The sequence below is a fragment of the Vulpes vulpes genome, chromosome 3 (assembly GCF_048418805.1).
Source record: "Vulpes vulpes isolate BD-2025 chromosome 3, VulVul3, whole genome shotgun sequence".
In the NCBI taxonomy this organism is placed as follows: domain Eukaryota; kingdom Metazoa; phylum Chordata; class Mammalia; order Carnivora; family Canidae; genus Vulpes; species Vulpes vulpes.
The window spans coordinates 150,711,594-150,725,563 of record NC_132782.1 but is presented as its reverse complement, the minus strand read 5'-3'; the positions used below and the strand labels follow the sequence as shown (position 1 = coordinate 150,725,563).

Below are 13,970 nucleotides of genomic sequence, written 5' to 3'. Positions count from 1 at the left end.
AAATCATTTGAATTTTATATAAAGTGATTATAATAATTAGATTAAAGTATTGTTAGTACATTTTACCAACATCAGTATGAGGCGATTGAATTTCTAAAATCTATACATCTATAACTAACCACATTGCATGTGGACTGAATGGTTCTCACAGAATGATAAAGACTGGGCAAAACTTTAATGTCTACCATGAATATAGACATCAGTTTTTCTATTTTTTAAAGGGAAATTTAGTCAGTGAAAACAATCTGTCAAAGTTCTCTTTTTCGGGTTTCATAAAGAGAGGTAGTAATACTTTTGTATAGCATATTGAAATTCTAGCATTACATGAAATATTAGAAATAATCTTTGAAAGCAGCCAAATATGGCTAACCTAAAGCAAGAAACTATATTTTATCTGAAGAAACAACTAGCACAATCTACTTTTTAAAAAACTAATGAGTTAAGAAATAATAATTATGTTCTACATTGTTTTTGCCTATAAATAACAAATTACATGAAAAGACAAGCAGTAGTTAAATGTACTGTGAGCCAATTGCATAGTCATGGATACCAGACACTTCATCTGTGGAAATTCAGAAAAATAGAATTAGAAATGTCAAATATAAAGGATCTCATTAAGGCAATTCTTCCAGAAATGAATAAAATATTCCGTTTCAACTATTCCTATCTTGAGTAGTCAAAATGAGATTGACATAGCTAAAAAATATAACATTGTTTCCTAAAATATGGTACTGGAAACACACACATCAAAATCATCAGATCACAAGAGTGCTTGTTTAAAACTGCAGATTTCAACCCCCACCCCGGACCCACCACATCAGTGCTTCTGTCAGTAAAGTCCAAGAAGCCACATTTTATTTTTTAAATTTTTTTAAAGATTTTATTTATTTATTTATTCATGAGAGACACAGAGAGAGAGGCAGAGACATAGGCAGAGGGAGAAGCAGGCTCCATGCAGGGAGCCCAATGTGGGACTCGATCCCGGGTCTCCAGGATCATGCCCTGAGCCTAAGGTAGATGCTCAACACTGAGCCATCCAGGGATCCCCCAAGAATCCACATTTTAAATCAACACCTTCACTCACTAGTGATTAGAAGCATGCTGGATTTGAGAACCATCGCTTTAACACTTGACTCTTCCCCATGCAGTACTTTGGACTGATGGCAGAAATGAATCAATCACTAGTTATTGATTTTTTTTTTACCAAATATCAAAAGTTAAATGTTTCATTTGCTAGATATTTATGAAACAGTATGAAGGGACACAAAAGAAATGTGAGCTCATGTATTCACTTTTATTGCTATTCTTGTATGTTCTAAACAACTGTCGAACATGATTACATGGAGATAATACATGTTGCAGAGAAAGAGAATTAAGGTTTTCCTGGTAGCTGTGAGAACAAAAAGGAAGGGGCGACTCTAGAAAGTAATTGAAAGAAGAAAACTGGTCGGATCAGTGGCGAGTTGAACATTCATCGTAAACAGAAGGGGAAGAAATAGAATACCTTGCATCTTGAGTTAGGATAGTAGAGAAGAGTGAGGCAAGAGCATGGAGATGGAATGTGAAGCATTCTGGAAAGAACTAAGGGTACGATGTGGAGGTAGGATTTTTGCAGCTGGCCCTTTCATTACCCCATTTATAAAGATGGGGAATTGAGTTTTGTTACTAAGTTTGCGTATGAATGGATTTAACCAAATTGAGATCTAATTAATCGTTATTTTCTTTTACAGCAATTGTTCAACTGTCAAGCTCTCAGAAAACTAAGTATTCCTGATAATGACCTTTCAAATCTGCCAACCACTATTGCTAGTTTAGTTAATCTTAAAGAACTCGACATCAGTAAAAATGGTAAGATTCTTCTCATCTTATCTCTACGTAACTTGAATTTTTTTCATTGGAAATATGCTTTGTTTTCTCTTAGCAAATAACACTTTTTATTTTGATTGTGTTGTAACTTGAAGTTAATTTTGTTGAAAAGTTAAATCTTAAACTATAAATCAAAATGAAAACCTCTCTTCCTTCCACTTATTAATGCCCCTGACTCACTTCCCTCGTGTATTCAGATATTTGACTTACTCTCTTGTAGCACATTTTACTACCTTTGCACTGTTTATTTGCCTCAAAATCACAGTAGAACTTAGTGAGGCCCCACCCGTTCGCTCTACTTAGACTTGAACTCCCCCGTGCCCCGTACTCTGCTCTGTTTTCCCCATAGCACTGACCATCTTCTCAGTATTGTAGAATTTACTGATCTGTTACAGTTATCGCCTATCTTTTCCTTCCTCATCATGTAAATTCTGTTATTAGATGGGAGGGATTTTTCTGTTTTGGTCACTGACGTATGTATCTCAACTGTCTTGAGCAGTGGCTGAAAAATAATAAGTGCTCACTAGTGTTTCCTGTACCTCTGGCCAAACTTACGTGTGTGGTGATGTTGTGAAATGGTGATGCTACTGTCAATGTTCTTGTTGATGACATTTCCCTTTGACTGTTTGTGGGAGTCTCCCATGCCCTCCTGCATTCTCGAATCTTTCTTTCCTTCCAAATGACCTTGGCTCCTCATTTTATTAGAATAAAGCAAGGATTAATCCAAAGGGCTATGTCTAGGCACTATGAGGGTATAAGTCATGACCTCTCTGCCATTAAGCAAGTTGGTTAAACTGTGTGCGTGTGTATGTTGCTTTAGTTTTTTCAGGCAATATGTTTGGTGCCAAAGGAACAGGCATGCACGAAACAGGCCCCTGCCTTCATGAAGCTTACATTCCAGTGAATGCGTTAGACATTAAATGAGTAATTATGGATGATTAAATAAACAAGTAGAGGAAAGATACATTGGGTGTGATGGGCATGCACACTAGTGGAATGAACCCATTTGGGGTGGTTAGGGAAAGTCACCCTAGAAATGATACCGAAGCCCAAATGGACAAATAGAAGTTGTTATTCAGTGATTATAAAATCTCATTTATGCGAGATGAGTAAGTTACAGAGATGCATTTTACACATGGTGTCTGTAGGTAACAATATAATACTGTCCAACTCACAACTCATTAGGAGGATAAATTTTATGTTAAATGTTCTTACCACACACACACACACACAAATAGTAAGGGGACAGGAGGAAACCTTGGGAGATTTTGGACATGCTTATGACCTTATTTGTGATGATGGTATCATTAGCATTTGTGTATGTCCAAAGTCATCAAGTTGTATGCATTCCACATGTGCAGTTCTTTGTGTGTCAATTATACTTCAATAAAGTGGTTTTAAAAAAGGAAAAGACTATTTGTTAGTAGGGAACAGTTCAGGAAAGGCTATGGCTTGAGGGATTCCATGAGGCATGGCACCAGCTGAATAAAGGAGAACATTTCATTTGAAGAAATCAATAAAGTGCAAACAGGGACACACACCTCTTTCTGCACCAACCTAACTAACCACATAGAGGGTTTTCGGGAAGATAATTCTAGAATGACCATTTGTAGACTTAGAATGACAAGATTTAGGTCCATTGAAAGATGACATTGTCTACCTTTATTCTTTTAAGATTGTTATAGGCCACGTGTCTGTGTGGATTGATATTTCTGTACTTATATGCTTATATATTTATATACATTCACACATCAAATTCTATTTTGAAATTACAATTTCTGAGAAATATCATAACAGCTGACCATAACCCATCCCTTAGTCTTCAGGTAGGTTTAGCTGAGTATTAAGAGTAAATAAATATCTATTTTTTAAAGAGGATTAGGAAAAAAATCATCCCCAAATATAAACATGAAACTTCTAAGAAACATGTCATTTTATAATGATCTCCTAGTGGTCCTCCTGCATCAAGAAATTTTTGTTGTCAGGACATGAATTTCAAGTTACACTGCTTTGATTCAGAAAAGTCTGTGAGCGTCGTTGGAACTCCTTGTGAATATTATTTAGGGAGTTTTTGCTTGTGCTCATGATCTCTGTGTTCTGGAAATATCTATGCAAAAAGACATAGTAGACATGGCGAAACAATCTGCAAAGTTAGTGTGGGTGCAAAAGGTTTAATGAACACGATGACGTATCAGCCATTGACAGAAGTCATAATCAGTAAGGGATTTTGTCCTATCAGTCCTTTCACAAAATTATACCCCAAAAAATCCGCCCCTGAATTCTGCGGCAGGCCTAGCCGGTTGCTTAAGGAGTATAATACACCCTCTGGGAACCTGGCGAGGGAAGAAAGAGTAGATAGGGGGAAAGTAAGTGCAGTGTCAGCATCAGAGGTGACAAGGTGGGAATAGTCCTGATGGAGGCGTCCAGGCGTGAGACAATATAATGTGTATTGGCATTTAGGTATCGACAGTGGAATGCTTAATTTTGAGGCAAGGACTCACTCAAATACCAGTCAATCTAGCTAAAATGTGCTTGGAATGTGCTTGAAGTTGACAAGTGACTTTTATAATGACACTAATTCACTTGGAGGCTGAGATTAAATCTGATCTTGATTGTCCATGTGCCCCCCAATCTTCACTCTCCATATTCACTTGCCACCTGACATCCTGATTCATCATTTTCCCTCCATAATTCAAAGATACTTTTTTTATGTTAAAATCTTTATTTAAGTGAACTGTAGTGTACAGAAAAGCTATCTACACAATTTGTGTGATGAGCTTGATCTGCAATTCCAACTGACCCGGATCCCCTTCCATTTCATGGTCAGGTAATACCAAATTGTTGTTCCCAAGTGCATCAGGCTGATTAGTCGTAACATAAGGAACAATACCATTTTTTTTCTTGCCCAAAATATCCCTTTTTCTTCACTGCTGTACCTCCTCAACCAGGTCCTTGTCACCTTCAAAAGACATTTATCCTGAGAAATATTCCTGATCCCTTATAAACAGAGTTGTTTCTTCCTCTGTAATAATTTTATATTTTATAAAATATAAATTTTATACCTCACTTTTAATTTTAATTTCTGTATATCCTTCTATATTTGGTCAGATTATTAAACTCCTGAAATCAGGCACTATTGTTTCTCTATTTGGAGCCACTAAAACAAAAGGCAGCATCCATGGCAGGTGCTCAATAAATATTTGGCAGATAGGGACACCTGGGTAGCTCACGGTTGAGCATCTGCCTTTGGCTCAGGGTGTGACCCAGGGTCCTGGGATCAAGTCCCAAATCGGGCTCCCTGTGAGGAGCCTGCTTCTCCCTCTGCCTGTCTCTGCCTCTCTCTGTGTCTCTCAAGAATAAATAAAATATTTAAAAAAATAAATATTTGACAAATAAGCATTCTTTTAACAAATATATATTTGTATTTTTTTAATTATTTGTTTATTAGAGAGAGAGAGAGAAATCACAAGCAGGAGGAAGGGACAGAGGAAGAGGGAGAAGCAGATCCCCACTGAGCAGCAGGGAGCCTGACGTGGGGCTCGATCTCAGGACCCTGAGATCATGACCTGAGCTGAAGGCAGACATTTAGCTGACTGAGCCCCCCCAAGCGCCCCTATATTTGTATGTTTATATTACATTCCCCTAGGAACCTACGTAGAATAAGGTCTCTACCTATTATACTAGGGAACTATTAAAACTGAGTGCTGGAAAAAAATGGAAATGACACTGCAATACATGAGTGACTACAAAAATCAGCACTAAACTGCCATATAATAATACTGAATACTGAATATCCTTGGTCTTTGGGGTAATGACTACTTCACGTCAAGCTTTGACTCTCCCCTGAGCTTCAGACGGGTATAGCCAACTGCATGCTGTACATAACTATGTATTTCACAAACCCCCCAAACATAATGTTACTTAAAACCAAACTCATCACCTCCCCTGACCTGCACCATGGGGTTTCCATTGCTCTTTTAAGGAGTTTACACTCTTTCTACATCAATTGAAGTAGCATAAGTAGAAGAATAACCTCGCCATATCTGCAACTTGGAACACTAGTGCTACTTTGTGAAGGATGAGTTTGGCAACGGTGATGGGAATAGCGGAATAGAGGGAACAGGGAGACCAATTAGGAGGCTATCCAGGTCATCCAGGAAGGAGACAAAGGGACTAAGTTAAGATCGTAATGATGGGAATGGTGAGAAGGAAAGAGATACGACACACATGTAGAAGGTAACTTGGCGAGACTTGGTGGTTGAATGCATGTGGGAGTTGGAGGAAAGAATGGATTTTTTTCATTGAATGTCTGCAAGTTTTGCATTCCACGTATGTGTCTGAAATTTATTTGCAAGTGATCTATGTGCAGGGGCACCTGGGTGGCTCAGTCAATTAAGCCTCTAACTCTTGATTTTGTCTCAGGTCATGATCTCAGGTCCTGAGACTGAGCCCTGCACTGGGCTCTGGGCTCTGGGCTCAGGGCTCTGGGCTAGGCATGGAGCCTGCTTAAGGTTCTCTCTCTCTCCCTCTTCTTTGTGCCTGCCCCCCGTCCCATGCACACACTACTCATGCTCTCTCTTTTTCTAAAAAAAGAAGAAAAAGAAAAAGTCAATGAGCATGTAATTATACCAGCTAAAGTACCAATATTCCCACTGTTCATGTTCTTGCCAACATTTGGGATTATTAGATATTTTAAGTTTGGCCAACAAGATGGATCAAGGGTAGGTTGATATTTTAATTTATATTTGCCTAATAACTAGTGAGATTGGCATTTTTAAATTTCTTTTCATTAGCAAGTATAGAATCTTTCTTTACAAATTGTCTGTTTTGGCCCATATTTATTTTGGCCCATTTTATTTCTTTTCTTGTTTGTCCGTTAGCTTCTTGGTGATTTGAAAGATCTATTTATGTGAACACTTGTCCCTTGTTGGTTAAAATGGGTCACAAATATTATCTCCCCAGTTGTGGCTTGTCTTTTCACTTTGCTTAGGATGCCATTTGTCATGGAGAAGTTGCTAATTCTAGTGTAATAAAATTTTTCACTCTTCCCTTTATGGTCTGCATTTTCACAGCTTATTTAAGAACTTCTTTCCTACTTTAATATCATAAAGATATTTTTCTGTATTTTCTTCCAAAGCTATTAGTTTTTCTTTTCACATTTTGGCCTTTAATTCATTTCCAACTTATTTCCCTGTGTTATATGTGATCAAAATTTACTTTTTCCATATGAATAGATGATTAATTGTTCCAGCACCATTTATGAAATCATCCCTTGTTTCCTCATTAATTTTTAATTCAACCTCTTTTACATACAAATGATGTTTTTCCAAACTCTGTTCTGCCTTATTGGCTCATCTCCCTGTTCCTGGGCCAGTATCACATTTTTGTAATCACTATAACTTAATACTTAGTTTCAATGTTTGATAATACAACACCCCATTTCTTTTCTTTCTCGTGAGTATCTTGCCATTCTTGGTATTCAGTTCTTCCATGTGAATCTTAGTTGTAACTTGTTGAGGTTTGTAAAGATCTATTGGCATTTTTAAAATTAGCTTGGATTTAAACATTAATTTGGGAAAAAATTGATGTTTGTGATAGTAAGTATTGTAATCTATTAATATGCTTATTATATAAGCATAATTTATTAATATGCTTATCTATTAATATGCTGTTTACCTTTATTTAGTTCTTATTTTGTGTCTTTTAATAAGGTTTTGTGATTTTCTTCAAGAGACTTGTACACATTTTATTAGCATTATTAGTAAGCAGTTTAAGTTATTAGTTTTATATTGTGCTCATTTTTAAGGACTTTTTAAAAAATTTTAGTTCATGTTATATGGAAACATTACTAATTTTGGTATCTTGAGCTTACTTTGAGCCATGGTGCTGAATACATGACCACTAGATTCTTTTGAATTTTTACGTATAAAATTAAATTATCTGCATATGACAGTTTTTAGTTTCCCATTTTATACTATACTTCATATCTTTTGCATCACTTTTTCAAAAGTTATACTTTTCTAGGAAATCACCTATTCCATCATTTAGGTATTCAGTTTTATTGGCAAGCATTGCCCGTAGGCTTCTCCTATGCACTTTATGGATCTCTACTATATCTGTGCCTATTTCTTCCTTTCTGTCTCTAATATTGTATACCCATGCCATCTGTCTTTTCCTTCTTTTTCTTTTATCATCCATCCTGCTGGAAGTTTTTCTACTTTACTAATCTTTCAAATAATACTTTTTGGCTTGTTAGTCTCTCTATTGATTGGGTGGTTTATTTTCCATTGTTAATTTTTACCTTTCTACTTCCTACTGCAACAATTTTTATTATGCTCCTTCTACTTTCTTAGGGTTTACTCACTTGTTTTTAGTACTTTAATATATTTGGAGCTTTTTCAGTCATCACATTATTTTTATTGAATTATATTGAGATTACATGGTCTGGATGATACTGATTTCTCATTATTTATTGACTTTCACATTATGGCCAAGTATACCATCAATTTTTAAAATATTTCCTTCTGCTTGTAATAAAAACATATAGTCTGTTTATTGAGCACACATTAAGGATCTACTAATACTATAATATATAATTACATAATATATGTGTGCGTATCTATCTATCTATCTATCTATCTATCTATCTATATATATATATAGAGAGAGAGAGAGAGAGAGAGGAAGCAAGTAGATAAACATCCATGCTGCATGTAAATCAACCTTCTTCTCGTAAGCCTTTCTGTTACCAAGATTACATGCAGCCCTCCATGGGTAAATGCATCACTTGCCATGCCAGCGGATATTTTATCATTTATTTCTCAGATCTTAATTCAATAGTAAAATAAAAATCCTATGTCTATCAGAGATAAATGCATTTTATGATATTGTGAGCTCTGAATAAATAGCCTATGCCTGTCTGTAGAGCTGATACATGGTCATAAGAGAGTAAATTGTTTTATATGATAAAGCGAGACAATGAATGATGAGGTTTAATTAGGCAGTGGTTCAGTTTTAAGTCTGATTGTTGATTTGTCATAGCTTCAGAAAGACTGATACTATAATTTAAGGACTTTAATGAAAATGAATTAACGTGAAAGCCCGTCTTAATTCTGCAGCAATTAAGTGATTTTTCTCTCATCCTCTAAAACTTATTTCTGTGTAAGAATAGATTTGACCAGCATCATAGTGGGCGAAATCACTATTGTTAGTTAAAATGAAAGGCAGTCAGAGTGGAAGGCATTATTATGTGTTTTACTGACTTGCCAATTATTCCACCCTTCCCCCAAATGCATGCAAAACACTGAAGACAAATAATATTCTCAACTTTCAATGAGGAAAGGGAGTTTTTTTCAACCATGCTAGGAAAAGAGGATATGAGTAACCAATTAAATGATAAGAATCTATAAAAATTTAAGCATAAGAGAAACAGAGACTCTAGCAATATGTATATAGTTCTTGGGGGAATCTATTTTGGAGTGCCTTATGTGAATTGGGGAGAAAATGTTACCATGCGGTTGTTCTCAATTAACAATAAATATTCTTTTTGGTGTCTGGCAAATCATTAGACCATTTATTTAGAGTAAAGCTTAGTATTTGGCCTTATTGAATGGCTCCCTTACAACCCTTGGAATTCTTATTTGTCTGAAAATCACTAGCCCCTCCCTTATTATAAGACTACGTTTCCTCTCTAGAGTCCACTTCTACCTAAGATTACAGTGTCAAAATAAACTGAAGATTAACTCCCCATATTTCTGTTAGAGAATGTGATGACAAGTACCAGGTCTGCCTCTTGCCATGTTCTCAGCCTGATGCCAGGACTTTCAACTTTTTTTTTTTTTTGATGTCTTCATCAGGAAATAAAATCAATAAGCAATGCTTATGTGTATCACTAGCACTTACTCCACAGGGGATGGAGTTCACAGTGCAGTTCAAAATACATATTTTTGTAAAAAGAGCTGCCCTTACACCATCACCCTTCTGAAGTCTGTTCTGAGCCCTGTCACCTAAACTGATAACCTTTCCTTGAGTCACAGCAGAGCCTTTTCTGAGTAATCAGCCTATCCTCTGTGTCTGTAAATCCTGGAAAAGTGTAAGAGAACAAAACGGAACGGGTGATGAAGCGCGCGAGCCCCCTCTCCACCACTCTGCACTCCCTGCCAGCGTCACTATAAACCGCTTAAGAACAAGAAGTGCTGTACCATACGCTGTCTCCAGGTCCTCACTAGCCACCGTCAACATGCAGGCACAGCAAGCGCTCAATAAAGTGGCTGATTGACAATCAGGGAAAAATTCATCGGCCAAATATGCAGTGAGATTATTAAACAGCTCATTCCACTATTATATATGTTTGTTTTTCAATATGCTTGTTTTTGAAGTAGAGAGAGAAAGGGAGAGAGACAACCAAGTATCACTTTTTAACTGGTTTTGTCTAAGTCAGATTTATTCCTCTGGCAATCAGCTCATTGTTGGCCAAGGTCACAAAGACTTCTCAGAATTCTTGCCAGACACGTCCCTTCGGCACAATCAGTTGCATCACTGTATCAGATTATCGATTACCTTACCTGCATTTGGCTTTTCTCTTTATAACGCCACTAAACGAGGCAGTCTCGCAGGAGACCTTTGGGTCTCCTGGCTTACGTTCCTACTGAGCTCTTGATTCTCTTCACTAGAGTGGTTAGAGGTAAAGCAAACCGTTCCAGTCTATTCCCTCTTCTTGTTTTTTCTCTCTCTTTCCTTTAAGATGTAACCAACCTGCACAGTTTCTCCCAAACTTACCAACCTAATTGCTGAATGTTTTTGCTTTCTCATGTACAACAGATTGCTCCTTCTGAAATCTCCCTATAATCATTACTTCCTACTCAGTGGAGTATTGCCTCATTTACCAAAATCTTTGGGAAATATAGGTTTATACACAAACTAATTTTCCAAGATAAAATTACAATCTATCTTTATGTTTACCAAAATATTTTATTTTAATCATTCTGGTTGGAAATTTTTCCAAGAACGTTTCATTATCTTCTTTAAATTGGTGTCATTAATGCGATTGAACTTTTCCAGATTGACTCGAGTTCATCATGGGCTGTCTTACTGAACTTTTTTAAGTATGTGCAGCTGCTTACCCTTTACACTACACAAGATAAGAATGAAAAACTTGAAGAGTTCTGTTATTAACTTTGTAGTTTTTCCCATCTCCCCTTCTATTACCAGACTATCAGTTATAATTCATTCATACTGACACATTGCCTATTTTGAACAGCCCCCTTTCTATTCATTCCTTGTAATCTTGTAATAAATATCAGTTGAACAGCATATAAAGAATACAAACATTCAGAACAAGGCTTATAGCACTTGTTGCCGATACATTAAATTCAAAAATAAGGAGCTTTATTCCTGACCACTACTGTCAAAGTTTCAGAATGTTGATACCATCTGAAATTTGACTGAAGATAATTACAGAACAAATGCAGCTTACAGTGCCCCAGGTACAAATGCAACATAGTCGATCTTAAGTGTGCACTAAACTCAGAGTTCCAGAGTTGGAGTTGTTTGCATTTGACCGAGGCTCTTCTGTAAATGCCACATTTCCAATCTTGGGTCACTAAGACTTACTCCTCAAAACAGTTCAAATCATGGATTTGATGGAGGCAGCTTAGCATACGTAAGATTTGATAGTATTTGGAATAAGGTTGACCTGGTTTCATATCCTGGCTAGCCTCTGGGACTCAGTTTCCCCATTAGTCACTTGGGAGTAGTAAACCACTTTAAAAAATCGTTGTGAAGATGAAATAAAGCAAAGTGCTTATAACATTTCCTTCATAAATTCCATTTTTTTTCTGCTCCTAAATCTAATCCAATTTACTAGATAAACAAATAGCCTGACTGCTCTCTCAAAATTGGAAAAAAAATTATAAAAGTCTGCATCACAATTTAAATATTAGATGAAAATACTAAAATCTCATCAGTAATAGTTCCTCCTTTATTTTATACAAGATATGATATTTTGTTGTTTTCTTCTATAAGCACATGGAATTATATGTCACAGAGTCAACCATGCGGACTGATAATATCTGTGAAATTCAGAGAACAAGCTTGCCAACATGCACTATCCATAACTATTATCATATGTACTGATTCATACAAAATTTATACATTATAAAGATATATTTCAATGCACTTGAGAGAACACTAATTCATTCAAAATTTGATAATTTTTAGGAAGTCTTTTATGTTATGTTTGAATAGAGATACCTTTGAATCTTAAGCCTCTGTACTAAAATCAAGTATTTCCATATTTTAGTCCATTGCTTTAAGGTATTGATGTGAAAATATAATTAGACCCAATTTAATAAACACTTCCTCAGTTTTCAGGAACTAGGTCTGATCGAGGTACTGTCAGGAACATCAAGAAACTGAATGTCGACTGATGAATCTCATTTCTGACTCCGTCCTCTTTTCAGATCGCCTCATACAACTCCAATCATCTTTTGCCCTATCAGAACCACCAACCTACTAATATTCTGACGTTTCCTTCCAACCTTGCCTTTTTTGTTTGTTTTCTTTTGCCCTCTTTGCATGGCTTGAATTCTGTGGTCACTCATCACATGACACCCCTTGACACCCTTTCTCCTCTCACATCACTGTGCTTTCTCAATAAAACGATAAACCTCACAGACTCCAACTCTCTACCTATCGCTAAAAGGATCTGGAAAAATCACTCAATCACACTGACCGATATCACTTTAAATTCACGATAAAAATTCTGAAGTGCAGCCTTAACCCTTTCCAAAAGCCATATTATCCTTCCTTAGTCCATTGACTCTCCTCCTCTGGTGATTATTTCATTTGCTCTCCTCTGCCTTCAAACTCTCCCACTTTCTCTCCCACCTTAGTGGCTACTGATTCTTCTCCACTGAAAAAATTAAAGCTCTCAGATTATAACTTCCCAGACACTTGACATAATATCTACCCATCTACAAGCATCTGCACCCATATTCTCCGACGCCTGCCTGTTAGTACAGATCAACTGTTCCTGTTCCTCTCTGAAGCCAGGCTCTCCACTGCATAAGCTGGGCTCTTGCCTACCCCTGGATATCACTCCAGCAATTCTCCTTGCTTTCTGTTACATCATTAAGATTTTCTTTTCTGCTTGTTGACTGTAATCATTATATGCACATACTGTTATTTTTTCTATCCTAAAGAAAACTCCTTGGTTCCTCGTCCCTGAATGTCCTCCTCTCCCTTGTAGCAAAAGCTCTAGGTGAGAATGTCTATATTCTCTATCTACAACTTATTTCCTCTCATCCTCTCTTAAGCCACTCCAGATTTCAAGCCCACTACTCCTCCAAAATCATTCCAGTCAAAGTCACCCCAATATCCTCATTACTAAATCCACAGGCAGTTTTTGACCATCGTTTCACTGGACCTATCAGCATCATTTCAAACAACCGAGTCCTTCTCCCTACTACTTGACACATTTACTTCATTTGGTTTTCTTTTTTATAAATTTGTTTTTTACTGGTGTTCAATTTGCCAACATATAGAATAACACCCAGTGCTCATCCCATCAAGTGAGGGGCACTTGATGGGACTTCATTTGGTTTTTAGGAGTCAATACTCACTTATTTTTTGTCCCATCTGTCCAATTGATCTTGTTTAGTCTGATTCTTCCTTTTCTCCCTATCCTCATTTTGGAGTCCCTTGTAGTTCAGTTCTTGGTCCTCTTTTCTTCATTATCTTACATCATTGGTGTTCACATTTTGTCTAATAGTTTAAATACTATCTATATAATAATGAATCCCCAACATTCTGACCTATAGTCTAGTCCTCCTTCCTAAACTCTAGGTTCATAAACAAATACCTACCTGACATGTCCTCTTAGAAGTCTAACAGACATCTTAAATTATACATATCCTAAAGTGAATTCTTGATCTTCTCTTCAATGCCTATTTCACATACTGCTTTTTCCCATCTAAGTTAAAGGCAACCCCTTCATTCAAATTGTTTGGGCCAAAAAGCCTAGTCATCTTCGATTCCCTTTTTCCTTTCATACTCTAGATCTAATTTATCAGGAAATCCTATTGGCCTTACATTCAACATACATC

General features: G+C 36.5%; 1 protein-coding gene across 19 annotated transcripts in view; it reads left to right on the top strand.

Annotated features, from left to right (window-relative positions):
* LRRC7 (leucine rich repeat containing 7) overlaps window positions 1-13,970 on the top strand; it is a 491,902-nt gene that overhangs the window by 223,505 nt on the left and 254,427 nt on the right. For all 19 annotated transcript variants that reach the window (XR_012000829.1, XR_012000828.1, XR_012000827.1 and 16 more), the window contains one exon: window positions 1,731-1,848. Coding sequence is in view for 16 of the 19 variants with exons in the window: in XM_072754894.1 (XP_072610995.1) it covers window positions 1,731-1,848 (118 nt within the window). In the remaining 3 variants the exon portion in view is untranslated. The remainder of the gene's footprint in view (window positions 1-1,730; window positions 1,849-13,970) is intronic.